The sequence below is a fragment of the Oncorhynchus mykiss genome, chromosome 8, assembly GCF_057628025.1.
Source record: "Oncorhynchus mykiss isolate SJ-2025 chromosome 8, ASM5762802v1, whole genome shotgun sequence".
In the NCBI taxonomy this organism is placed as follows: Eukaryota; Metazoa; Chordata; class Actinopteri; order Salmoniformes; family Salmonidae; genus Oncorhynchus; species Oncorhynchus mykiss.
Window position 1 is genome coordinate 11,471,896 of NC_143029.1, and position 27,820 is coordinate 11,499,715.

The following is a 27,820-nucleotide window of genomic DNA, read 5'->3' on the forward strand; positions in this document are numbered from 1 at the left end:
AGACTTAGCACTAGCGCAGGTTAGCTTAGCGAGGGCTTTAGCTCAAGCCTAGGAAGCTCAGATAGCTTTAAATGCTGGGTCTGTTAGATATGCCTGGAGGCTAACAATGCTAACAGCTAATGACGCTAGGGCCAGGACTTTTAGCGTCTGTGTAGTGTTGTGGTATTCTAGGCCCGGAGCCATGGTTTTTGATATGGTTAAGTGAAGGCAGTCGTTTTGTCAGGGCTTGTTGATGTGTAACATGACTAATGGACCATGGAAACAGGGGGCTCTTCCACAGAAGCTTCCTACTATCTAGACACAAAACCCCCTACGCAACCAAATTGGCGCTGCCTCTCTTGACAGGGTGTGTCTGTGTTAACGAACAAAAACAAAATACAGCGTAGATAAGACAACTCTTAATATGACATCATCACCATGAAATGAGGGATTAAATGAAAGGAAGGAGGAGAGTGTTTCTTCCGAGGTGGGCCAACCCAGGCAAGACAAAGCAAAGCCTGCCAGGCTGTGTGTGTGATTGGCATTGCTGATTGCCTTATTATCCCGTATGTGTTGTGTTCCTCTTTGATGCCAATTGACTGAGATAGAACTGCTGCAGCTGTGTGCCACACATTCTAAGTAAAAGTCTTTCAGGATTCAACACACCCATGGCTTTGTCCATTTGAACATCCTGGGGACTGTGTGTGTGTGTGTTTCTTTACACTGGGGAGGTGGAGGAGTGAAATGTCTCCTATTCAGATCATCTTTGTTTGTAGTGAATGGTCTCCTATTCATAGTGTCTTTTGTTTGTAGTATGATTTTAGGCTTTGCATTCCAGATTGTCTTTAATGCAGTCACGCTGCACTGAGGATCAGATCTCACACTTCACCTGTAGAAGTGATTAGCATCTCAGGGAAATACACATTGACATGATATAGCAATCTGCTGAAAAGATGACCTGGAACACCACTTAAGAGTTGATGGACTGTAAATAGGTGTAGGTGTGCAGCTGTTTTTGTGGTAACCATGGTGTTTTTCTTATCTCCTAGGTTACCTATCCAAAGTGTTGAGGAACTACACCGAGCAGGCTTGTGACGGCGACTTCCTGTCGGTCCGCTGCCCGCCCCGCACCACCATCACCGTCCAATCGGCTTTCTACGGCAGGAAAGGCCCCTCCCACCCCCAGCAGTGCCCGTCCTACCAGAGATACACCCTTGTAGGGACACACCCACTGGAGGATGACACATATTGTTACATGTCCACTGCACTACAGGTAAACATACACAACCCATCTACTTTAATGCTTCTCTCTGCCAGTAGGACAGTAACGACAGTCATTCAATCATGCTCATTTTCTGGTTTTGACCTGTGTCCAGGTTGTGTTTCCCAAAAACCTCTTATCAAAATGGCTCATTATTTTTCTCTCTGGGAAACAATACTTTCTTCTCCTCTTTAGTCAGATCAGGGCCCATATCCATAAAGCATCTCAGAAAAGGAGTGCTGATTTAGGATCACTTTTAGCTATTAGATCACAATGAATAGGAATGGAAGGACAGGGAGAACCAGATCCTATGTTTTTATTTTATTTAACGCGGCAAGTCAGTTAAGAACAAATTCTTATTTACTACGACGGCCTAGGAACAGTGGATTAACTGCCTTGTTCAGGGGCAGAACAACATATTTTTACCTTGTCGGCTTGGGGATTCGATCTAGCAACCTTTCGGTTACTGGCCTGACGCTCTAACCACTAGGCTACCTGCTCTAACCACTAGGCTACCTGCTCTAACCACTAGGCTACCTGCTCTAACCACTTGGCTACCTGCCTCTAACCAGTAGGCTACCTGCCGCTAACCAGTAGGCTACCTGTCTCTAGCCACTAGGCTACCTGCCTCTAGCCACTAGGCTACCTGCCTCTAGCCACTAGGCTACCTGCTCTAACCACTAGGCTACCTGCCTCTAGCCACTAGGCTACCTGCTCTAACCACTAGGCTACCTGCCTCTAGCCACTAGGCTACCTGCCTCTAGCCACTAGGCTACCTGCCTCTAGCCACTAGGCTACCAGCCTCTAGCCACTAGGCTACCTGCCTCTAACCACTAGGCTACCTGCCTCTAGCCACTAGGCTACCTGCCTCTAGCCACTAGGCTACCTGCCTCTAGCCACTAGGCTACCTGCCTCTAGCCACTCAGCTACCTGCCTCTAGCCACTAGGCTACCAGCCTACGGCCACTAGGCTACCTGCCTCTAGCCACTAGGCTACCTGCCTCTAGCCACTAGGCTACCTGCCTCTAGCCACTAGGCTACCTGCCTCTAGCCACTAGGCTACCTGCCTCTAGCCACTCAGCTACCTGCCTCTAGCCACTAGGCTACCAGCCTACGGCCACTAGGCTACCTGCCTCTAACCACTAGGCTACCTGCCTCTAGCCACTAGGCTACCTGCCTCTAGCCACTAGGCTACCTGCCTCTAGCCACTAGGCTACCTGCCTCTAGCCACTCAGCTACCTGCTTCTAACCACTAGGCTACCTGCCTCTAGCCACTAGGCTACCTGCCTCTAGCCACTAGGCTACCTGCCTCTAGCCACTAGGCTACCAGCCGCCCCATCTCAGATCAGTACTCTGTGATGCTTTTTGAATACAGACCCAGGCCTTTGAAACAGTAGCTATAATGCTCTGGGGATTTCAGAGAAGGTTGCACCCTTCTCTCTTTCTCATGTATTCCCTCCCCCTCCCCCTTCTGTATCCTCATTCACTCATCTACCACATCCCTCCCTCCATCTCAAGAGAGCCTGTCGTTGTTTGGCACCTAAAGCTGTCTGAGAAACTTCCAGTTAGAAAAAAGCCTCCACACAACACGGGTTAAAACCCAGGCAATGCCAATGCCGCCACTGCTGATTGCATAACGCTTTGTGTGAGAATGTTTTCCGGCAAGTGACACACTTTAAGGAGAAGGCATGGAGAGGCAGGCCCAGCCAGCCCTACTACACAAAGCCGTTTCATTGAGTCTTTGCCACAACATCCCCATCTTAAATTGATTGGGGGTGCAACGAATAGACTGAAGGCCTCCTTTTGTGTGGGGGGTACACACACACACCCACTCCTGTCCTTTCAGAGTTCTGTTGCCCTCGTCTCCCTCCCACTTTATCTCAAAATAGCTGAATGACGATCATGAGTGCTAAGCTTCAGATCCAGAGAAGGTGCCCAAATGAGAGAAACCGACCCAGAGGCCCTCAGTTGCAATCACTTGGTACTAGAGCGTAGCAACTTTGCTCAATGCAACTCTTGTCTGTTCCAACAACGTCTCAAAAGAAACAATTGATGTGATGGTAGCGCTTTTAATCCCGATTTCAAAAGCTTTAATATAGAGAGCTTTGAAGACAGGTAGATACGAAGTCAAAGCTTTTTTAGGACTACATGGGGGGTATAGGCTGCTGTACTTTTTCCCATATCCTATCCCTGGCCATTATGTCTCCTTAATGACGCGTGACGACATGACATAAATGTCAGCGTGCTTGAGATTTATGATCTGGCAGCACACGGCAGCAGCACACATATGCCAGAAGAACTCTGGGAGGTTGTCTTCAACACACCAGAACTCTGGGAGGTTGTCTTCTACACACCAGAACTCTGGGAGGTTGTCTTCTACACTCCAGAACTCTGGGAGGTTGTCTTCTACACACCAGAACACTGGGACGTTGTCTTCTACACACCAGAACTCTGGGAGGTTGTCTTCTACATGGCCTGAGAGGAGAAGGAGATGTCAGGAAGCTGGAGTGTAGAACTGTTCCCTTGGCCTGGGAGGAGAAGGAGATGTCAGGAAGCTGGAGTGTAGAACTGTTCCCTTGGCCTGGGAGGAGAAGGAGATGTCAGGACACTGGAGTGTAGAACTGTTCCCATGGCCTGGGAGGAGAAGGAGATGTCAGGACACTGGAGTGTAGAACTGTTCCCATGGCCTGGGAGGAGAAGGAGATGTCAGGACACTGGAGTGTAGAACTGTTCCCATGGCCTGGGAGAAGGGGATGGTTAGGGTGTTTGAAGTGGTTTTTGGTTTGTGTGCCCTCCGGCTTGATCATTGTTCTCTCTCTCTCTCTCTATCTTTCTCTCTCTCTATCTCTCTCTCTCTCTCTCTCTCTCAATATCTCTCTTTCAATGGTAGAAAATGTTGGATGAGTGCCAGGACAGGAGGATCTGTCAGGTCCTTGTCAACAGTCGTCTCTTCGGGATGGACCCGTGCCCCAGTAGCAGCAAATACCTTATTGTGTGGTACAAATGCATGCCTAGTAAGTCCCTCCCTCATCACCCCTGAGTTTCTTTATCATTTATGCTCCACCTTACAGTGACTGTTCCTGTCTTGTCTATTTCTTACACACACACACACACACACACACACACACACACACACACACACACACACACACACACACACAAAGAAATCCCTGGTGACACTATGAAGGTTTAAATCCCATTCATACTAATGTGCAGAAACAGAAGCCTTGATAATGTGGATGCAGGTTGTCATTTATTGGGTTGACTCATGTACTGGAGGCAGCTCTGCAGGTTGGTCACTAGCTGGCACACTCACAGTCATAAAATCAGATTTGAACCTTGACCTTGATCACACCGTTTATCTTATGCCTAAACTCTAACTTGAAATTGAGACCAAAAATGTATTTTTTGTTTGAAAACATTTTTATGATATATAGACAATTTTGACTTTGCAGCTGGTCCATCTAGTGGAAATCAGTCTGCCTCTAAGACAAGAGTCATCCCAATGATTGTCAACCTGCAATGTGGATGTGTTTAGCCATGCACAGGTATTCCACACACAGAGCTCAGTCACAGTAACCTGTGACAGCTGAACTCCCTGAAAATCAAAACTATGGACATAGGGGAGTGGAACAGGAATGCAGAGGAGAAGACTGGGACAGGGAATGAGAGAAAGGGAACGAGAGAGAGAGAGAGAGATGATTTTAAACCTAGCTCTCTCTTTCTCTCCATCTGTTTCCATCCCTCCCTCACCCTCTTTCCTTTCAGAGGCAGTGACACCTGCTCGTTGCACCTCACTAAAACCCCACTTAGATTCTACAGAGACATTTCTCTGTCGCCAAGAAGTCATTGGTTAAGTGACAGAGGACAAAAGAGCTGTTGATTGGTCCAGAGTCAGGGTAGTGGAGGGGTCAGTGGAGTGAGTGGCCACTCCCAGTCAGTCTAGTGTGACCATACCACAGCTCAGGAATAACATGAATGGATTTAGCTACTACAACATCCTGGTTGGCTGGGATTACACCACTGGTATTCTGACTCTAAGAGAAGGGATTAAACCACTGGTATTCTGACTCTAAGAGAAGGGATTACATCACTGGTATTCTGACTCTGAGAGAAGGGATTACACCACTGGTATTCTGACTTTGAGAGAAGGGATTACACCACTGGTATTCTGACTCTGAGAGAAGGGATTACACCACTGATATTCTGACTCTGAGAGAAGGGATTACACCACTGGTATTCTGACTCTAAGAGAAGGGATTACACCACTGGTATTCTGACTCTGAGAGAAGGGATTACACCACTGGTATTCTGGCTTTGAGAGAAGGGATTACACTACTGGTATTCTGACTCTGAGAGAAGGGATTACACCACTGGTATTCTGACTCTGAGAGAAGGGATTACACCACTGGTATTCTGACTTTGAGAGAAGGGATTACACCACTGGTATTCTGACTTTGAGAGAAGGGATTACACCACTGGTATTCTGACTCTGAGAGAAGGGATTACACCACTGGTATTCTGACTCTGAGAGAAGGGATTACACCACTGGTATTCTGACTCTGAGAGAAGGGATTACACCACTGGTATTCTGGCTCTGGGAGAAAGGATTACACCACTGGTATTCTGACTCTGAGAGAAGGGATTACACTACTGGTATTCTGACTCTGAGAGAAGGGATTACACCACTGGTATTCTGACTCTGAGAGAAGGGATTACACCACTGGTATTCTGACTCTGAGAGAAGGGATTACACCACTGGTATTCTGGCTTTGAGAGAAGGGATTACACCACTGGTATTCTGACTCTGAGAGAAGGGATTACACCACTGGTATTCTGACTCTGAGAGAAGGGATTACACCACTGGTATTCTGACTCTGAGAGAAGGAGAGAAGGAGGGAAGGGAGGAAAGATGGATGGTATTTAGAACCCACACACCTGAATACCTGCACACTTTCACACCTTCACATGTGCACACCTGAACAACTGCACACTCACAGGCAAAATAAAAGGCCAATTTGAGAGTAAGCCTGAGACGGACAGAAAGGGTAAGGTGTGTCTGTGATGATCCTAAAGATGATATCTCTCCCCCACCCCCTTCCAGATGAGTATAAGAGTACGGTGGTGTGTGAGGAGGAGAGGATGAAGCTGAGCTGTAAACAGGGGATGCAGATCGCCGTCTACTCTGCCATGTTTGGTCGAACCCAACAGGGGACCCTGGAGTGTCCTACCCACCACAGGGCACCCTCCGTAGGTAAGACCGTCACCTATGTGTAGACCCTGGAGTTTTCCCCAAAGCTTGATCTGATCATTAAAAACTCTTGGCCTGAATTCTCTAGGTAGCTAGGACTGAAAGGTTTTCTCAGAATAACAATCTGGCCTTTATGGCCACACATGTACTCTTCTAATATCTACCCGGCACAGCCAGAAGAGGACTGGCCACCCCTCAGAGCCTGGTTCCTCTGTACAGTAGGTTTCTTCCTAGGTTCCTGTCTTTCTAGTGAGTTCTTCGTAGCCACCGTGCTTCTACATCTGCATTGCTTGCTGTTTGGGGTTTTAGGCTGGGTTTCTGTATAGCACTTTGTGACATCAGCTGATGTGAAAAGGGCTTTATACACGGGCCAGTTGGGAAAAAGCACTTACTATCACTATGGGTGGCTGCCCCTACAATAACATTCATTGTTTGGAAACTTGAAGGGACTGGTAAATTGGGACCCAATGGTGTTACTCCATCTAGCTTTCCAAAGGTCTTAGCGAAGTGTCCTCCATATTTATTTATTTCACCTGTCCCGTCAGAATTGCAAATAGTGCAGGGGGTAGGGTTTGTTATGTCAATGGGTAGAGCATTAACTTAATTATATTGCCCCAGTAACTGACCAATGGCCGCTGCTTCAGAACCATTTCTTTCTACTAGTAAATCACTCCAACTGGATCAGGAAGTAATCACTCACATACTGGATCAGGAAGTAATCACTCACATACTGGATCAGGAAGTAATCACTCACATACTGGATCAAGAAGTAATCACTCACATACTGGATCAGGAAGTAATCACTCACATACTGGATCAAAAAGTAATCACTCACATACTGGATCGGGAAGTCATCGCTCACATACTGGATCAAAAAGTAATCACTCACATACTGGATCGGGAAGTAATCGCTCACATACTGGATCAGGAAGTAATCACTCACATACTGGATCAGGAAGTAATCACTCACTTACTGGATCAGGAAGTAATCACTCACATACTGGATCAGGAAGTAATCATGTTACGGTGAGTGAATGAGGACCCAAAAGCGAACTAACTTAAACAGAGCTTCTTTAATAACCAAACATAGGTAGGCTCAGATAGACCGGCAGATTCCGACAGGACAGGACAAGGTTACAGCAAACATGACGATAGTCTGGCTCAGGCATGAAACACAACAAACAAGAATCCGACAAGGACAGGAACAAAAACAGAGAGAGATATAGGGACCTAATCAGAGGGAAAAAGGGAACAGGTGGGAAACGGGGTGAATGGGTAGTTAGGAGGAGACAAGGCACAGCTGGGGGAAAGAGGGGGAGAAAAGGTAACCTAACAACGACCAGCAGAGGGAGACAGGGTGAAGGGAAAGGACAGAAACACACAACATGACAATACATGACAGTACCCCCCCACTCACCGAGCGCCTCCTGGCGCACTCGAGGAGGAAACCTGGCGGCAACGGAGGAAATCCTCGATCAGCGCACGGTCCAGCACGTCCCGAGAGGGAACCCAACTCCTCTCCTCAGGACCGTACCCCTCCCAATCAACGAGGTACTGGTGACCACGGCCCCGAGGACGCATGTCCAAAATCCTGCGGACCCTGTAGATGGGTGCGCCCTCGACAAGGATGGGGGGGGGGGGGGGAGACGAGCGGGGGCGCGAAGAACGGGCTTAATACCGGAGACATGGAAGACCGGGTGGACGCGACGAAGGTATCGCGGAAGAAGAAGTCGAACTGCGACAGGATTAATGACCCGAGAAATACGGAACGGACCAATGAACCGCGGGGTCAACTTGCGAGAAGCCGTCTTAAGGGGAAGGTTCTGAGTGGAGAGCCAAACTCTCTGACCGCAACAATATCTAGGACTCTTAGTTCTACGCTTATTAGCAGCCCTCACAGTCTGCGTCCTATAACGGCAAAGTGCAGACCTGACCCTCTTCCAGGTGCGCTCGCAACGTTGGACAAAAGCCTGAGCGGAGGGGACGCTGGACTCGGCGAACTGAGATGAGAACAGCGGAGGCTGGTACCCGAGGCTACTCTGAAAAGGAGATAGCCCGGTCGCAGACGAAGGAAGCGAGTTGTGGGCGTATTCTGCCCAGGGGAGCTGTTCTGACCAAGACGCAGGGTTGCGAAAAGAAAGACTGCGTAAGATGCGACCAATAGTCTGATTGGCCCGTTCTGCTTGACCGTTAGACTGGGGGTGAAAGCCGGAAGAGAGACTGACGGAAGCCCCAATCAAACGGCAAAACTCCCTCCAAAATTGAGACGTGAATTGCGGACCTCTGTCCGAAACGACGTCTGACGGAAGGCCATGAATTCTGAAAACATTCTCGATGATGATTTGTGCCGTCTCTTTAGCAGAAGGAAGCTTAGCAAGGGGAATGAAATGAGCCGCCTTAGAGAACCTATCGACAACCGTAAGAATAACAGTCTTCCCCGCTGACGAAGGCAGTCCGGTGACAAAATCTAAGGCGATGTGAGACCACGGTCGAGAGGAAATGGGAAGCGGCCTGAGACGGCCGGCAGGAGGGGAGTTACCGGACTTAGTCTGCGCGCAGACCGAACAAGCAGCCACGAAACGACGCGTGTCATGCTCCCGGGTGGGCCACCAAAAACGCTGGCGAATGGAAGCAAGCGTACCCCGAACGCCAGGGTGGCCGGCTAACTTGGCAGAGTGAGCCCACTGAAGAACGGCCAGACGAGTAGGAACGGGAACGAAAAGAAGGTTCCTAGGACAAGCGCGCGGCGACGGAGTGTGAGTGAGCGCTTGCTTTACCTGCCTCTCAATACCCCAGACAGTCAACCCGACAACACGCCCCTCAGGGAGAATCCCCTCGGGGTCAGTGGAGGCTACTGAAGAACTGAAGAGACGAGATAAAGCATCAGGCTTGGTGTTCTTAGAGCCCGGACGATAAGAAATCACGAACTCGAAACGAGCGAAAAACAGCGCCCAACGCGCCTGACGCGCATTAAGTCGTTTGGCAGAACGGATGTACTCAAGGTTCCTATGGTCAGTCCAAACGACAAAAGGAACGGTCGCCCCCTCCAACCACTGTCGCCATTCGCCTAGGGCTAACCGGATGGCGAGCAGTTCGCGGTTTCCCACATCATAGTTACGTTCCGACGGGGACAGGCGATGAGAAAAATACGCGCATGGGTGGACCTTGTCGTCAGAGAGGGAGCGCTGAGAAAGAATGGCTCCCACGCCCACCTCTGACGCGTCAACCTCGACAACGAACTGTCTAGAGACGTCAGGTGTAACAAGGATAGGAGCGGATGTAAAACGATTCTTGAGGAGATCAAAAGCTCCCTGGGCGGAAACGGACCACTTAAAGCACGTCTTGACAGAAGTAAGGGCTGTGAGAGGAGCTGCCACCTGACCGAAATTACAGATGAAACGACGATAGAAGTTCGCGAAGCCGAGAAAGCGCTGCAGCTCGACGCGTGACTTAGGGGCGGGCCAATCAATGACAGCTTGGACCTTAGCGGGATCCATCTTAATGCCTTCAGCGGAAATAACAGAACCGAGAAATGTGACGGAGGAGGCATGAAAAGTGCACTTCTCAGCCTTCACAAAAAGACAATTCTCTAAAAGGCGCTGGAGGACACGTCGAACGTGCTGAAGATGAATCTGGAGTGACGGTGAAAAAATCAGGATATCGTCAAGGTAAACGAAAACAAAGATGTTCAGCATGTCTCTCAGGACATCATTGACTAATGCCTGAAAGACAGCTGGAGCGTTAGCGAGGCCGAAAGGAAGAACCCGGTATTCAAAGTGCCCTAACGGAGTGTTAAACGCCGTCTTCCACTCGTCCCCCTCCCTGATGCGCACGAGATGGTAAGCGTTACGAAGGTCCAACTTAGTGAAAAACCTGGCTCCCTGCAGGATCTCGAAGGCTGAGGACATAAGAGGAAGCGGATAACGATTCTTAACTGTTATGTCATTCAGCCCTCGATAATCTATGCAGGGGCGCAGAGACCCGTCCTTCTTCTTGACAAAAAAAAACCCCGCTCCGGCGGGAGAGGAGGAGGGGACTATGGTACCGGCGTCAAGAGCTACAGACAAATAATCCTTGAGAGCCTTACGTTCGGGAGCCGACAGAGAGTATAGTCTACCCCGGGGGGGAGTGGTTCCCGGAAGGAGATCAATACTACAATCATACGACCGGTGTGGAGGAAGAGAGGTGGCCCTGGACCGACTGAACACCGTGCGCAGATCGTGATATTCCTCCGGCACCCCTGTCAAATCACCAGGCTCCTCCTGTGAAGAAGAGACAGAGGAAACAGGAGGGATAGCAGACATTAAACATTTCACATGACAAGAGACGTTCCAGGAGAGGATAGAATTACTAGACCAATTAATGGAAGGATTATGACAAACTAGCCAGGGATGGCCCAAAACAACAGGTGTAAAAGGTGAACGAAAAATCAAAAAAGAAATGGTTTCGCTATGATTACCAGAAACAGTGAGGGTTAAAGGTAGCGTCTCACGCTGAATCCTGGGGAGAGGACTACCATCCAGGGCGAACAAGGCCGTGGACTCCCTTAACTGTCTGAGAGGAATGTCATGTTCCCGAGCCCAGGTCTCGTCCATAAAACAGCCCTCCGCCCCAGAGTCTATTAAGGCACTGCAGGAAGCTGACGAACCGGTCCAGCGTAGATGGACCGACAAGGTAGTGCAGGATCTTGAAGGAGAGACAGGAGTAGTAGCGCTCACCAGTAGCCCTCCGCTTACTGATGAGCTCTGGCTTTTACTGGACATGAAGTGACAAAATGACCCGCAGAACCGCAATAGAGACAGAGGCGGTTGGTGATTCTCCGTTCCCTCTCCTTAGTCGAGATGCGGATACCTCCCAGCTGCATAGGCTCAGCTCCCGAGCCGGCAGAGGAAGATGGTAGTGATGCGGAGAGGGGGGCAACGGAGAACGCGAGCTCCTTTCCACGAGCTCGGTGACGAAGATCAACCCGTCGCTCAATGCGAATAGCGAGTTCAATCAAGGAATCCACGCTGGAAGGAACCTCCCGGGAGAGAATCTCATCCTTTACCTCTGCGCGGAGACCCTCCAGAAGACGAGCGAGCAAAGCCGGCTCGTTCCAGCCACTGGAGGCAGCAAGAGTGCGAAACTCAATAGAGTAGTCTGTTATGGATCGATTGCCTTGACATAGGGAAGACAGGGCCCTGGAAGCCTCCTCCCCAAAAACAGATCGATCAAAAACCCGTATCATCTCCTCCTTAAAGTCCTGATACTGGTTAGTACACTCAGCCCTTGCCTCCCAGATTGCCGTGCCCCACTCACGAGCCCGTCCAGTAAGGAGAGATATGACGTAGGCGACACGAGCAGTGCTCCTGGCGTAAGTGTTGGGCTGGAGAGAAAACACAATATCACACTGGGTGAGGAACGAGCGGCATTCAGTGGGCTCCCCAGAGTAACACGGCGGGTTATTGATTCTGGGCTCCGGAGATTCGAAAGCCTTGGAAGTGGCCGGTGGATCGAGGCGGAGATGGTGAACCTGTTCTGTGAGGTTGGAGACTTGGGTGGCCAGGGTCTCAACGGCATGTCGAGCAGCAGACAATTCCTGCTCGTGTCTGCCTAGCATCGCTCCCTGGATCTCGACGGCTGAGTGGAGAGGATCCGAAGTCGCTGGGTCCATTCTTGGTCGGATTCTTCTGTTACGGTGAGTGAATGAGGACCCAAAAGCGAACTAACTTAAACAGAGCTTCTTTAATAACCAAACATAGGTAGGCTCAGATAGACCGGCAGATTCCGACAGGACAGGACAAGGTTACAGCAAACAGGACGATAGTCTGGCTCAGGCATGAAACACAACAAACAAGAATCCGACAAGGACAGGAACAAAAACAGAGAGAGATATAGGGACCTAATCAGAGGGAAAAAGGGAACAGGTGGGAAACGGGGTGAATGGGTAGTTAGGAGGAGACAAGGCACAGCTGGGGGAAAGAGGGGGAGAAAAGGTAACCTAACAACGACCAGCAGAGGGAGACAGGGTGAAGGGAAAGGACAGAAACACACAACATGACAATACATGACAAATCACTCACATACTGGATCAGGAAGTAATCACTCACATACTGGATCAGGAAGTAATCACTCACATACTGGATCAGGAAGTAATCACTCACTTACTGGATCAGGAAGTAATCACTCACATACTGGATCAGGAAGTAATCACTCACATACTGGATCAAAAAGTAATCACTCACATACTGGATCGGGAAGTAATCGCTCACATACTGGATCAGGAAGTTATCACTCACATACTGGATCAGGAAGTTATCACTCACATACTGGATCGGGTGGTAATCACTCACATACTGGATCAGGAAGTAATCACTCATATACTGGATCAGGAAGTAATCACTCATATACTGTGTGTCTGATGGTTGGTTCTGTATTCATGAGGTTTCAAATGCTTGTAAGATATGTCTATAGTGGACACACACAGCCAAAGGAATAGGAGTGGACTTTATGCCAGAGTTCTCTGTCATCCACAGGGGAGAGTTTGGCTCGTAGTAAAAGGACAGGATTGAGGTGTGTTTTTGTATGTCTGTGCTTGTGAGCATGTGCATGTGAGTGTAATTTTGTCATTTTTATTAGGATCCCCATTAGCTAACATCGTAACGCTAGCTAAGCTTCCTGGGGTCCAACACCAATTAACAAGACATTACAAACAACCACAAATCAAGGCTTCAAAAACATTCAACAAGTAGACACTAAAGACAATGAAATACCTGACAGGAAACTCAGTTGATGCTTTCTATTTGATGTCCAGTCATATGGTCTATCACATTAGATGTTCTTTAATTTTTTTCTTGTAGGTGGATTGTAGATGTTTTTGCCTGATAAATATGGATTGATAAAGAGTTCCATTCAGCTGAGAAATATGGATTGGTAAAGAGTTCCATTCAGATAGAAATATGGATTGGTAAAGAGTTCCATTCAGCTGAGAAATATGGATTGGTAAAGAGTTCCATTCAGATAGAAATATGGATTGGTAAAGAGTTCCATTCAGCTGAGAAATATGGATTAATAAAGAGTTCCATTCAGCTGAGAAATATGAATTGGTAAAGAGTTCCATTCAGCTGAGAAATATGGATTGGTAAAGAGTTCCATTCAGCTGAGAAATATGGATTGGTAAAGAGTTCCATTCAGATGGGAAATATGGATTGATAAAGAGTTCCATTCAGCTGAGAAATATGGATTGGTAAAGAGTTCCATTCAGCTGAGAAATATGGATTGGTAAAGAGTTCCATTCAGATAGAAATATGGATTGGTAAAGAGTTCCATTCAGCTGGGAAATATGGATTGGTAAAGAGTTCCATTCAGCTGAGAAATATGGATTGATAAAGAGTTCCATTCAGCTGAGAAATATGGATTGGTAAAGAGTTCCATTCAGCTGAGAAATATGGATTGATAAAGAGTTCCATTCAGCTGGGAAATATGGATTGATAAAGAGTTCCATTCAGCTGAGAAATATGGATTGGTAAAGAGTTCCATTCAGCTGAGAAATATGGATTGGTAAAGAGTTCCATTCAGCTGAGAAATATGGATTGATAAAGAGTTCCATTCAGCTGAGAAATATGGATTGATAAAGAGTTCCATTCAGCTGAGAAATATGGATTGATAAAGAGTTCCATTCAGCTGAGAAATATGGATTGGTAAAGAGTTCCATTCAGCTGAGAAATATGGATTGGTAAAGAGTTCCATTCAGCTGAGAAATATGGATTGGTAAAGAGTTCCATTCAGCTGAGAAATATGGATTGGTAAAGAGTTCCATTCAGATGGGAAATATGGATTGATAAAGAGTTCCATTCAGCTGAGAAATATGGATTGGTAAAGAGTTCCATTCAGCTGAGAAATATGGATTGGTAAAGAGTTCCATTCAGATAGAAATATGGATTGGTAAAGAGTTCCATTCAGATATAAATATGGATTGGTAAAGAGTTCCATTCAGCTGAGAAATATGGATTGGTAAAGAGTTCCATTCAGATAGAAATATGGATTGGTAAAGAGTTCCATTCAGATAGAAATATGGATTGATAAAGAGTTCCATTCAGCTGAGAAATATGGATTGGTAAAGAGTTCCATTCAGCTGAGAAATATGGATTGATAAAGAGTTCCATTCAGCTGAGAAATATGGATTGGTAAAGAGTTCCATTCAGATAGAAATATGGATTGGTAAAGAGTTCCATTCAGATAGAAATATGGATTGGTAAAGAGTTCCATTCAGATAGAAATATGGATTGGTAAAGAGTTCCATTCAGATAGAAATATGGATTGGTAAAGAGTTCCATTCAGATAGAAATATGGATTGATAAAGAGTTCCATTCAGCTGAGAAATATGGATTGGTAAAGAGTTCCATTCAGATAGAAATATGGATTGATAAAGAGTTCCATTCAGATAGAAATATGGATTGGTAAAGAGTTCCATTCAGCTGAGAAATATGGATTGATAAAGAGTTCCATTCAGCTGGGAAATATGGATTGGTAAAGAGTTCCATTCAGCTGAGAAATATGGATTGGTAAAGAGTTCCATTCAGCTGAGAAATATGGATTGGTAAAGAGTTCCATTCAGCTGAGAAATATGGATTGGTAAAGAGTTCCATTCAGCTGAGAAATATGGATTGGTAAAGAGTTCCATTCAGCTGAGAAATATGGATTAATAAAGAGTTCCATTCAGCTGAGAAATATGGATTGGTAAAGAGTTCCATTCAGCTGAGAAATATGGATTGATAAAGAGTTCCATTCAGCTGAGAAATATGGATTGGTAAAGAGTTCCATTCAGCTGAGAAATATGGATTGGTAAAGAGTTCCATTCAGCTGAGAAATATGGATTGATAAAGAGTTCCATTCAGCTGAGAAATATGGATTAATAAAGAGTTCCATTCAGCTGAGAAATATGGATTGGTAAAGAGTTCCATTCAGATAGAAATATGGATTGGTAAAGAGTTCCATTCAGCTGAGAAATATGGATTGGTAAAGAGTTCCATTCAGCTGAGAAATATGGATTAATAAAGAGTTCCATTCAGCTGAGAAATATGGATTGGTAAAGAGTTCCATTCAGCTGAGAAATATGGATTGGTAAAGAGTTCCATTCAGATAGAAATATGGATTGGTAAAGAGTTCCATTCAGATAGAAATATGGATTGGTAAAGAGTTCCATTCAGATAGAAATATGGATTGGTAAAGAGTTCCATTCAGATAGAAATATGGATTGGTAAAGAGTTCCATTCAGCTGGGAAATATGGATTGGTAAAGAGTTCCATTCAGATAGAAATATGGATTAATAAAGAGTTCCATTCAGCTGAGAAATATGGATTGGTAAAGAGTTCCATTCAGATAGAAATATGGATTGGTAAAGAGTTCCATTCAGATAGAAATATGGATTGGTAAAGAGTTCCATTCAGATAGAAATATGGATTGGTAAAGAGTTCCATTCAGATAGAAATATGGATTGGTAAAGAGTTCCATTCAGCTGGGAAATATGGATTGGTAAAGAGTTCCATTCAGATAGAAATATGGATTGGTAAAGAGTTCCATTCAGCTGAGAAATATGGATTGGTAAAGAGTTCCATTCAGATAGAAATATGGATTGGTAAAGAGTTCCATTCAGCTGAGAAATATGGATTAATAAAGAGTTCCATTCAGCTGAGAAATATGGATTGGTAAAGAGTTCCATTCAGCTGAGAAATATGGATTGGTAAAGAGTTCCATTCAGCTGAGAAATATGGATTGGTAAAGAGTTCCATTCAGATAGAAATATGGATTGGTAAAGAGTTCCATTCAGCTGAGAAATATGGATTGGTAAAGAGTTCCATTCAGCTGAGAAATATGGATTGATAAAGAGTTCCATTCAGATAGAAATATGGATTGGTAAAGAGTTCCATTCAGCTGAGAAATATGGATTGATAAAGAGTTCCAGTCAGATAGAAATATGGATTGGTAAAGAGTTCCATTCAGCTGGGAAATATGGATTGGTAAAGAGTTCCATTCAGATAGAAATATGGATTGGTAAAGAGTTCCATTCAGCTGGGAAATATGGATTAATAAAGAGTTCCATTCAGCTGAGAAATATGGATTGGTAAAGAGTTCCATTCAGCTGAGAAATATGGATTGGTAAAGAGTTCCATTCAGCTGAGAAATATGGATTAATAAAGAGTTCCATTCAGCTGAGAAATATGGATTAATAAAGAGTTCCATTCAGCTGGGAAATATGGATTGGTAAAGAGTTCCATTCAGCTGAGAAATATGGATTGGTAAAGAGTTCCATTCAGCTGGGAAATATGGATTGGTAAAGAGTTCCATTCAGCTGAGAAATATGGATTGGTGAAGAGTTCCATTCAGCTGAGAAATATGGATTGGTAAAGAGTTCCATTCAGATAGAAATATGGATTGGTAAAGAGTTCCATTCAGCTGAGAAATATGGATTGGTAAAGAGTTCCATTCAGATAGAAATATGGATTGGTAAAGAGTTCCATTCAGATAGAAATATGGATTGGTAAAGAGTTCCATTCAGCTGAGAAATATGGATTGGTAAAGAGTTCCATTCAGCTGGGAAATATGGATTGGTAAAGAGTTCCATTCAGCTGAGAAATATGGATTAATAAAGAGTTCCATTCAGCTGAGAAATATGGATTGGTAAAGAGTTCCATTCAGATAGAAATATGGATTGGTAAAGAGTTCCATTCAGCTGAGAAATATGGATTGGTAAAGAGTTCCATTCAGCTGGGAAATATGGATTGGTAAAGAGTTCCATTCAGCTGAGAAATATGGATTAATAAAGAGTTCCATTCAGCTAGAAATATGGATTGGTAAAGAGTTCCATTCAGCTGAGAAATATGGATTGATAAAGAGTTCCATTCAGCTGGGAAATATGGATTGGTAAAGAGTTCCATTCAGCTGAGAAATATGGATTGGTAAAGAGTTCCATTCAGCTGAGAAATATGGATTAATAAAGAGTTCCATTCAGCTGAGAAATATGGATTGGTAAAGAGTTCCATTCAGCTGAGAAATATGGATTGGTAAAGAGTTCCATTCAGCTGAGAAATATGGATTGGTAAAGAGTTCCATTCAGCTGAGAAATATGGATTAATAAAGAGTTCCATTCAGCTGAGAAATATGGATTGGTAAAGAGTTCCATTCAGCTGAGAAATATGGATTGGTAAAGAGTTCCATTCAGATAGAAATATGGATTGGTAAAGAGTTCCATTCAGATAGAAATATGGATTGGTAAAGAGTTCCATTCAGATAGAAATATGGATTGGTAAAGAGTTCCATTCAGCTGAGAAATATGGATTAATAAAGAGTTCCATTCAGCTGAGAAATATGGATTGGTAAAGAGTTCCATTCAGATAGAAATATGGATTGGTAAAGAGTTCCATTCAGCTGGGAAATATGGATTGGTAAAGAGTTCCATTCAGATAGAAATATGGATTAATAAAGAGTTCCATTCAGCTGAGAAATATGGATTGGTAAAGAGTTCCATTCAGATAGAAATATGGATTGGTAAAGAGTTCCATTCAGATAGAAATATGGATTGGTAAAGAGTTCCATTCAGATAGAAATATGGATTGGTAAAGAGTTCCATTCAGATAGAAATATGGATTGGTAAAGAGTTCCATTCAGCTGGGAAATATGGATTGGTAAAGAATTCCATTCAGATAGAAATATGGATTGGTAAAGAGTTCCATTCAGCTGAGAAATATGGATTGGTAAAGAGTTCCATTCAGCTGAGAAATATGGATTAATAAAGAGTTCCATTCAGCTGAGAAATATGGATTAATAAAGAGTTCCATTCAGCTGGGAAATATGGATTGGTAAAGAGTTCCATTCAGCTGAGAAATATGGATTGGTAAAGAGTTCCATTCAGCTGGGAAATATGGATTGGTAAAGAGTTCCATTCAGCTGAGAAATATGGATTGGTGAAGAGTTCCATTCAGCTGAGAAATATGGATTGGTAAAGAGTTCCATTCAGCTGGGAAATATGGATTGGTAAAGAGTTCCATTCAGCTGAGAAATATGGATTAATAAAGAGTTCCATTCAGCTGAGAAATATGGATTGGTAAAGAGTTCCATTCAGATAGAAATATGGATTGGTAAAGAGTTCCATTCAGCTGAGAAATATGGATTGGTAAAGAGTTCCATTCAGCTGGGAAATATGGATTGGTAAAGAGTTCCATTCAGCTGAGAAATATGGATTAATAAAGAGTTCCATTCAGCTAGAAATATGGATTGGTAAAGAGTTCCATTCAGCTGAGAAATATGGATTGATAAAGAGTTCCATTCAGCTGGGAAATATGGATTGGTAAAGAGTTCCATTCAGCTGAGAAATATGGATTGGTAAAGAGTTCCATTCAGCTGAGAAATATGGATTAATAAAGAGTTCCATTCAGCTGAGAAATATGGATTGGTAAAGAGTTCCATTCAGCTGAGAAATATGGATTGGTAAAGAGTTCCATTCAGCTGAGAAATATGGATTGGTAAAGAGTTCCATTCAGCTGAGAAATATGGATTAATAAAGAGTTCCATTCAGCTGAGAAATATGGATTGGTAAAGAGTTCCATTCAGCTGAGAAATATGGATTGGTAAAGAGTTCCATTCAGATAGAAATATGGATTGGTAAAGAGTTCCATTCAGATAGAAATATGGATTGGTAAAGAGTTCCATTCAGATAGAAATATGGATTGGTAAAGAGTTCCATTCAGCTGAGAAATATGGATTAATAAAGAGTTCCATTCAGCTGAGAAATATGGATTGGTAAAGAGTTCCATTCAGATAGAAATATGGATTGGTAAAGAGTTCCATTCAGCTGGGAAATATGGATTGGTAAAGAGTTCCATTCAGATAGAAATATGGATTAATAAAGAGTTCCATTCAGCTGAGAAATATGGATTGGTAAAGAGTTCCATTCAGATAGAAATATGGATTGGTAAAGAGTTCCATTCAGATAGAAATATGGATTGGTAAAGAGTTCCATTCAGATAGAAATATGGATTGGTAAAGAGTTCCATTCAGATAGAAATATGGATTGGTAAAGAGTTCCATTCAGCTGGGAAATATGGATTGGTAAAGAATTCCATTCAGATAGAAATATGGATTGGTAAAGAGTTCCATTCAGCTGAGAAATATGGATTGGTAAAGAGTTCCATTCAGATAGAAATATGGATTGGTAAAGAGTTCCATTCAGCTGAGAAATATGGATTAATAAAGAGTTCCATTCAGCTGAGAAATATGGATTGGTAAAGAGTTCCATTCAGCTGAGAAATATGGATTGGTAAAGAGTTCCATTCAGCTGAGAAATATGGATTGGTAAAGAGTTCCATTCAGATAGAAATATGGATTGGTAAAGAGTTCCATTCAGCTGAGAAATATGGATTGGTAAAGAGTTCCATTCAGCTGAGAAATATGGATTGATAAAGAGTTCCATTCAGATAGAAATATGGATTGGTAAAGAGTTCCATTCAGCTGAGAAATATGGATTGATAAAGAGTTCCATTCAGATAGAAATATGGATTGGTAAAGAGTTCCATTCAGCTGGGAAATATGGATTGGTAAAGAGTTCCATTCAGATAGAAATATGGATTGGTAAAGAGTTCCATTCAGCTGGGAAATATGGATTAATAAAGAGTTCCATTCAGCTGAGAAATATGGATTGGTAAAGAGTTCCATTCAGCTGAGAAATATGGATTGGTAAAGAGTTCCATTCAGCTGAGAAATATGGATTAATAAAGAGTTCCATTCAGCTGAGAAATATGGATTAATAAAGAGTTCCATTCAGATAGAAATATGGATTGGTAAAGAGTTCCATTCAGATAGAAATATGGATTGGTAAAGAGTTCCATTCAGATAGAAATATGGATTGGTAAAGAGTTCCATTCAGCTGGGAAATATGGATTGGTAAAGAATTCCATTCAGATAGAAATATGGATTGGTAAAGAGTTCCATTCAGCTGAGAAATATGGATTGGTAAAGAGTTCCATTCAGCTGAGAAATATGGATTAATAAAGAGTTCCATTCAGCTGAGAAATATGGATTAATAAAGAGTTCCATTCAGCTGGGAAATATGGATTGGTAAAGAGTTCCATTCAGCTGAGAAATATGGATTGGTAAAGAGTTCCATTCAGCTGGGAAATATGGATTGGTAAAGAGTTCCATTCAGCTGAGAAATATGGATTGGTGAAGAGTTCCATTCAGCTGAGAAATATGGATTGGTAAAGAGTTCCATTCAGCTGGGAAATATGGATTGGTAAAGAGTTCCATTCAGCTGAGAAATATGGATTAATAAAGAGTTCCATTCAGCTGAGAAATATGGATTGGTAAAGAGTTCCATTCAGATAGAAATATGGATTGGTAAAGAGTTCCATTCAGCTGAGAAATATGGATTGGTAAAGAGTTCCATTCAGCTGGGAAATATGGATTGGTAAAGAGTTCCATTCAGCTGAGAAATATGGATTAATAAAGAGTTCCATTCAGCTAGAAATATGGATTGGTAAAGAGTTCCATTCAGCTGAGAAATATGGATTGATAAAGAGTTCCATTCAGCTGGGAAATATGGATTGGTAAAGAGTTCCATTCAGCTGAGAAATATGGATTGGTAAAGAGTTCCATTCAGCTGAGAAATATGGATTAATAAAGAGTTCCATTCAGCTGAGAAATATGGATTGGTAAAGAGTTCCATTCAGCTGAGAAATATGGATTGGTAAAGAGTTCCATTCAGCTGAGAAATATGGATTGGTAAAGAGTTCCATTCAGCTGAGAAATATGGATTAATAAAGAGTTCCATTCAGCTGAGAAATATGGATTGGTAAAGAGTTCCATTCAGCTGAGAAATATGGATTGGTAAAGAGTTCCATTCAGATAGAAATATGGATTGGTAAAGAGTTCCATTCAGATAGAAATATGGATTGGTAAAGAGTTCCATTCAGATAGAAATATGGATTGGTAAAGAGTTCCATTCAGCTGAGAAATATGGATTAATAAAGAGTTCCATTCAGCTGAGAAATATGGATTGGTAAAGAGTTCCATTCAGATAGAAATATGGATTGGTAAAGAGTTCCATTCAGCTGGGAAATATGGATTGGTAAAGAGTTCCATTCAGATAGAAATATGGATTAATAAAGAGTTCCATTCAGCTGAGAAATATGGATTGGTAAAGAGTTCCATTCAGATAGAAATATGGATTGGTAAAGAGTTCCATTCAGATAGAAATATGGATTGGTAAAGAGTTCCATTCAGATAGAAATATGGATTGGTAAAGAGTTCCATTCAGATAGAAATATGGATTGGTAAAGAGTTCCATTCAGCTGGGAAATATGGATTGGTAAAGAATTCCATTCAGATAGAAATATGGATTGGTAAAGAGTTCCATTCAGCTGAGAAATATGGATTGGTAAAGAGTTCCATTCAGATAGAAATATGGATTGGTAAAGAGTTCCATTCAGCTGAGAAATATGGATTAATAAAGAGTTCCATTCAGCTGAGAAATATGGATTGGTAAAGAGTTCCATTCAGCTGAGAAATATGGATTGGTAAAGAGTTCCATTCAGCTGAGAAATATGGATTGGTAAAGAGTTCCATTCAGATAGAAATATGGATTGGTAAAGAGTTCCATTCAGCTGAGAAATATGGATTGGTAAAGAGTTCCATTCAGCTGAGAAATATGGATTGATAAAGAGTTCCATTCAGATAGAAATATGGATTGGTAAAGAGTTCCATTCAGCTGAGAAATATGGATTGATAAAGAGTTCCATTCAGATAGAAATATGGATTGGTAAAGAGTTCCATTCAGCTGGGAAATATGGATTGGTAAAGAGTTCCATTCAGATAGAAATATGGATTGGTAAAGAGTTCCATTCAGCTGGGAAATATGGATTAATAAAGAGTTCCATTCAGCTGAGAAATATGGATTGGTAAAGAGTTCCATTCAGCTGAGAAATATGGATTGGTAAAGAGTTCCATTCAGCTGAGAAATATGGATTAATAAAGAGTTCCATTCAGCTGAGAAATATGGATTAATAAAGAGTTCCATTCAGCTGGGAAATATGGATTGGTAAAGAGTTCCATTCAGCTGAGAAATATGGATTGGTAAAGAGTTCCATTCAGCTGGGAAATATGGATTGGTAAAGAGTTCCATTCAGCTGAGAAATATGGATTGGTGAAGAGTTCCATTCAGCTGAGAAATATGGATTGGTAAAGAGTTCCATTCAGATAGAAATATGGATTGGTAAAGAGTTCCATTCAGCTGAGAAATATGGATTGGTAAAGAGTTCCATTCAGATAGAAATATGGATTGGTAAAGAGTTCCATTCAGATAGAAATATGGATTGGTAAAGAGTTCCATTCAGCTGAGAAATATGGATTGGTAAAGAGTTCCATTCAGCTGGGAAATATGGATTGGTAAAGAGTTCCATTCAGCTGAGAAATATGGATTAATAAAGAGTTCCATTCAGCTGAGAAATATGGATTGGTAAAGAGTTCCATTCAGATAGAAATATGGATTGGTAAAGAGTTCCATTCAGCTGAGAAATATGGATTGGTAAAGAGTTCCATTCAGCTGGGAAATATGGATTGGTAAAGAGTTCCATTCAGCTGAGAAATATGGATTAATAAAGAGTTCCATTCAGCTAGAAATATGGATTGGTAAAGAGTTCCATTCAGCTGAGAAATATGGATTGGTAAAGAGTTCCATTCAGCTGAGAAATATGGATTAATAAAGAGTTCCATTCAGCTGAGAAATATGGATTGGTAAAGAGTTCCATTCAGCTGAGAAATATGGATTGGTAAAGAGTTCCATTCAGCTGAGAAATATGGATTGGTAAAGAGTTCCATTCAGATAGAAATATGGATTGGTAAAGAGTTCCATTCAGCTGAGAAATATGGATTGGTAAAGAGTTCCATTCAGCTGAGAAATATGGATTGATAAAGAGTTCCATTCAGATAGAAATATGGATTGGTAAAGAGTTCCATTCAGCTGAGAAATATGGATTGATAAAGAGTTCCATTCAGATAGAAATATGGATTGGTAAAGAGTTCCATTCAGCTGGGAAATATGGATTGGTAAAGAGTTCCATTCAGATAGAAATATGGATTGGTAAAGAGTTCCATTCAGCTGGGAAATATGGATTAATAAAGAGTTCCATTCAGCTGAGAAATATGGATTGGTAAAGAGTTCCATTCAGCTGAGAAATATGGATTGGTAAAGAGTTCCATTCACATGAGAAATATGGATTAATAAAGAGTTCCATTCAGCTGAGAAATATGGATTAATAAAGAGTTCCATTCAGCTGGGAAATATGGATTGGTAAAGAGTTCCATTCAGCTGAGAAATATGGATTGGTAAAGAGTTCCATTCAGCTGGGAAATATGGATTGGTAAAGAGTTCCATTCAGCTGAGAAATATGGATTGGTGAAGAGTTCCATTCAGCTGAGAAATATGGATTGGTAAAGAGTTCCATTCAGATAGAAATATGGATTGGTAAAGAGTTCCATTCAGCTGAGAAATATGGATTGGTAAAGAGTTCCATTCAGATAGAAATATGGATTGGTAAAGAGTTCCATTCAGATAGAAATATGGATTGGTAAAGAGTTCCATTCAGCTGAGAAATATGGATTGGTAAAGAGTTCCATTCAGCTGGGAAATATGGATTGGTAAAGAGTTCCATTCAGCTGAGAAATATGGATTAATAAAGAGTTCCATTCAGCTGAGAAATATGGATTGGTAAAGAGTTCCATTCAGATAGAAATATGGATTGGTAAAGTGTTCCATTCAGCTGAGAAATATGGATTGGTAAAGAGTTCCATTCAGCTGGGAAATATGGATTGGTAAAGAGTTCCATTCAGCTGAGAAATATGGATTAATAAAGAGTTCCATTCAGCTAGAAATATGGATTGGTAAAGAGTTCCATTCAGCTGAGAAATATGGATTGATAAAGAGTTCCATTCAGCTGGGAAATATGGATTGGTAAAGAGTTCCATTCAGCTGAGAAATATGGATTGGTAAAGAGTTCCATTCAGCTGAGAAATATGGATTAATAAAGAGTTCCATTCAGCTGAGAAATATGGATTGGTAAAGAGTTCCATTCAGCTGAGAAATATGGATTGGTAAAGAGTTCCATTCAGCTGAGAAATATGGATTGGTAAAGAGTTCCATTCAGCTGAGAAATATGGATTAATAAAGAGTTCCATTCAGCTGAGAAATATGGATTGGTAAAGAGTTCCATTCAGCTGAGAAATATGGATTGGTAAAGAGTTCCATTCAGATAGAAATATGGATTGGTAAAGAGTTCCATTCAGATAGAAATATGGATTGGTAAAGAGTTCCATTCAGATAGAAATATGGATTGGTAAAGAGTTCCATTCAGCTGAGAAATATGGATTAATAAAGAGTTCCATTCAGCTGAGAAATATGGATTGGTAAAGAGTTCCATTCAGATAGAAATATGGATTGGTAAAGAGTTCCATTCAGCTGGGAAATATGGATTGGTAAAGAGTTCCATTCAGATAGAAATATGGATTAATAAAGAGTTCCATTCAGCTGAGAAATATGGATTGGTAAAGAGTTCCATTCAGATAGAAATATGGATTGGTAAAGAGTTCCATTCAGATAGAAATATGGATTGGTAAAGAGTTCCATTCAGATAGAAATATGGATTGGTAAAGAGTTCCATTCAGATAGAAATATGGATTGGTAAAGAGTTCCATTCAGCTGGGAAATATGGATTGGTAAAGAGTTCCATTCAGATAGAAATATGGATTGGTAAAGAGTTCCATTCAGCTGAGAAATATGGATTGGTAAAGAGTTCCATTCAGATAGAAATATGGATTGGTAAAGAGTTCCATTCAGCTGAGAAATATGGATTAATAAAGAGTTCCATTCAGCTGAGAAATATGGATTGGTAAAGAGTTCCATTCAGCTGAGAAATATGGATTGGTAAAGAGTTCCATTCAGCTGAGAAATATGGATTGGTAAAGAGTTCCATTCAGATAGAAATATGGATTGGTAAAGAGTTCCATTCAGCTGAGAAATATGGATTGGTAAAGAGTTCCATTCAGCTGAGAAATATGGATTGATAAAGAGTTCCATTCAGATAGAAATATGGATTGGTAAAGAGTTCCATTCAGCTGAGAAATATGGATTGGTAAAGAGTTCCATTCAGCTGAGAAATATGGATTAATAAAGAGTTCCATTCAGCTGAGAAATATGGATTGGTAAAGAGTTCCATTCAGCTGAGAAATATGGATTGGTAAAGAGTTCCATTCAGCTGAGAAATATGGATTAATAAAGAGTTCCATTCAGCTGAGAAATATGGATTGGTAAAGAGTTCCATTCAGCTGAGAAATATGGATTGGTAAAGAGTTCCATTCAGCTGAGAAATATGGATTGGTAAAGAGTTCCATTCAGCTGAGAAATATGGATTAATAAAGAGTTCCATTCAGCTGAGAAATATGGATTGGTAAAGAGTTCCATTCAGCTGAGAAATATGGATTGGTAAAGAGTTCCATTCAGATAGAAATATGGATTGGTAAAGAGTTCCATTCAGATAGAAATATGGATTGGTAAAGAGTTCCATTCAGATAGAAATATGGATTGGTAAAGAGTTCCATTCAGCTGAGAAATATGGATTAATAAAGAGTTCCATTCAGCTGAGAAATATGGATTGGTAAAGAGTTCCATTCAGATAGAAATATGGATTGGTAAAGAGTTCCATTCAGCTGGGAAATATGGATTGGTAAAGAGTTCCATTCAGATAGAAATATGGATTAATAAAGAGTTCCATTCAGCTGAGAAATATGGATTGGTAAAGAGTTCCATTCAGATAGAAATATGGATTGGTAAAGAGTTCCATTCAGATAGAAATATGGATTGGTAAAGAGTTCCATTCAGATAGAAATATGGATTGGTAAAGAGTTCCATTCAGATAGAAATATGGATTGGTAAAGAGTTCCATTCAGCTGGGAAATATGGATTGGTAAAGAGTTCCATTCAGATAGAAATATGGATTGGTAAAGAGTTCCATTCAGCTGAGAAATATGGATTGGTAAAGAGTTCCATTCAGATAGAAATATGGATTGGTAAAGAGTTCCATTCAGCTGAGAAATATGGATTAATAAAGAGTTCCATTCAGCTGAGAAATATGGATTGGTAAAGAGTTCCATTCAGCTGAGAAATATGGATTGGTAAAGAGTTCCATTCAGCTGAGAAATATGGATTGGTAAAGAGTTCCATTCAGATAGAAATATGGATTGGTAAAGAGTTCCATTCAGCTGAGAAATATGGATTGGTAAAGAGTTCCATTCAGCTGAGAAATATGGATTGATAAAGAGTTCCATTCAGATAGAAATATGGATTGGTAAAGAGTTCCATTCAGCTGAGAAATATGGATTGATAAAGAGTTCCATTCAGATAGAAATATGGATTGGTAAAGAGTTCCATTCAGCTGGGAAATATGGATTGGTAAAGAGTTCCATTCAGATAGAAATATGGATTGGTAAAGAGTTCCATTCAGCTGGGAAATATGGATTAATAAAGAGTTCCATTCAGCTGAGAAATATGGATTGGTAAAGAGTTCCATTCAGCTGAGAAATATGGATTGGTAAAGAGTTCCATTCAGCTGAGAAATATGGATTAATAAAGAGTTCCATTCAGCTGAGAAATATGGATTAATAAAGAGTTCCATTCAGCTGGGAAATATGGATTGGTAAAGAGTTCCATTCAGCTGAGAAATATGGATTGGTAAAGAGTTCCATTCAGCTGGGAAATATGGATTGGTAAAGAGTTCCATTCAGCTGAGAAATATGGATTGGTGAAGAGTTCCATTCAGCTGAGAAATATGGATTGGTAAAGAGTTCCATTCAGATAGAAATATGGATTGGTAAAGAGTTCCATTCAGCTGAGAAATATGGATTGGTAAAGAGTTCCATTCAGATAGAAATATGGATTGGTAAAGAGTTCCATTCAGATAGAAATATGGATTGGTAAAGAGTTCCATTCAGCTGAGAAATATGGATTGGTAAAGAGTTCCATTCAGCTGGGAAATATGGATTGGTAAAGAGTTCCATTCAGCTGAGAAATATGGATTAATAAAGAGTTCCATTCAGCTGAGAAATATGGATTGGTAAAGAGTTCCATTCAGATAGAAATATGGATTGGTAAAGAGTTCCATTCAGCTGAGAAATATGGATTGGTAAAGAGTTCCATTCAGCTGGGAAATATGGATTGGTAAAGAGTTCCATTCAGCTGAGAAATATGGATTAATAAAGAGTTCCATTCAGCTAGAAATATGGATTGGTAAAGAGTTCCATTCAGCTGAG

The 27,820-nt window shown here is 41.7% G+C and overlaps 1 protein-coding gene across 1 annotated transcript in view; it reads left to right on the plus strand.

Annotated features, from left to right (window-relative positions):
• Positions 1-27,820, plus strand: part of LOC110529360 (protein eva-1 homolog C) — a 204,166-nt gene that overhangs the window by 42,324 nt on the left and 134,022 nt on the right. The window contains exons 2-4 of the mRNA XM_036984740.2: positions 1,029-1,252; positions 4,130-4,253; positions 6,344-6,493. Coding sequence (XP_036840635.2) covers positions 1,029-1,252; positions 4,130-4,253; positions 6,344-6,493 — 498 coding nt within the window. The remainder of the gene's footprint in view (positions 1-1,028; positions 1,253-4,129; positions 4,254-6,343; positions 6,494-27,820) is intronic.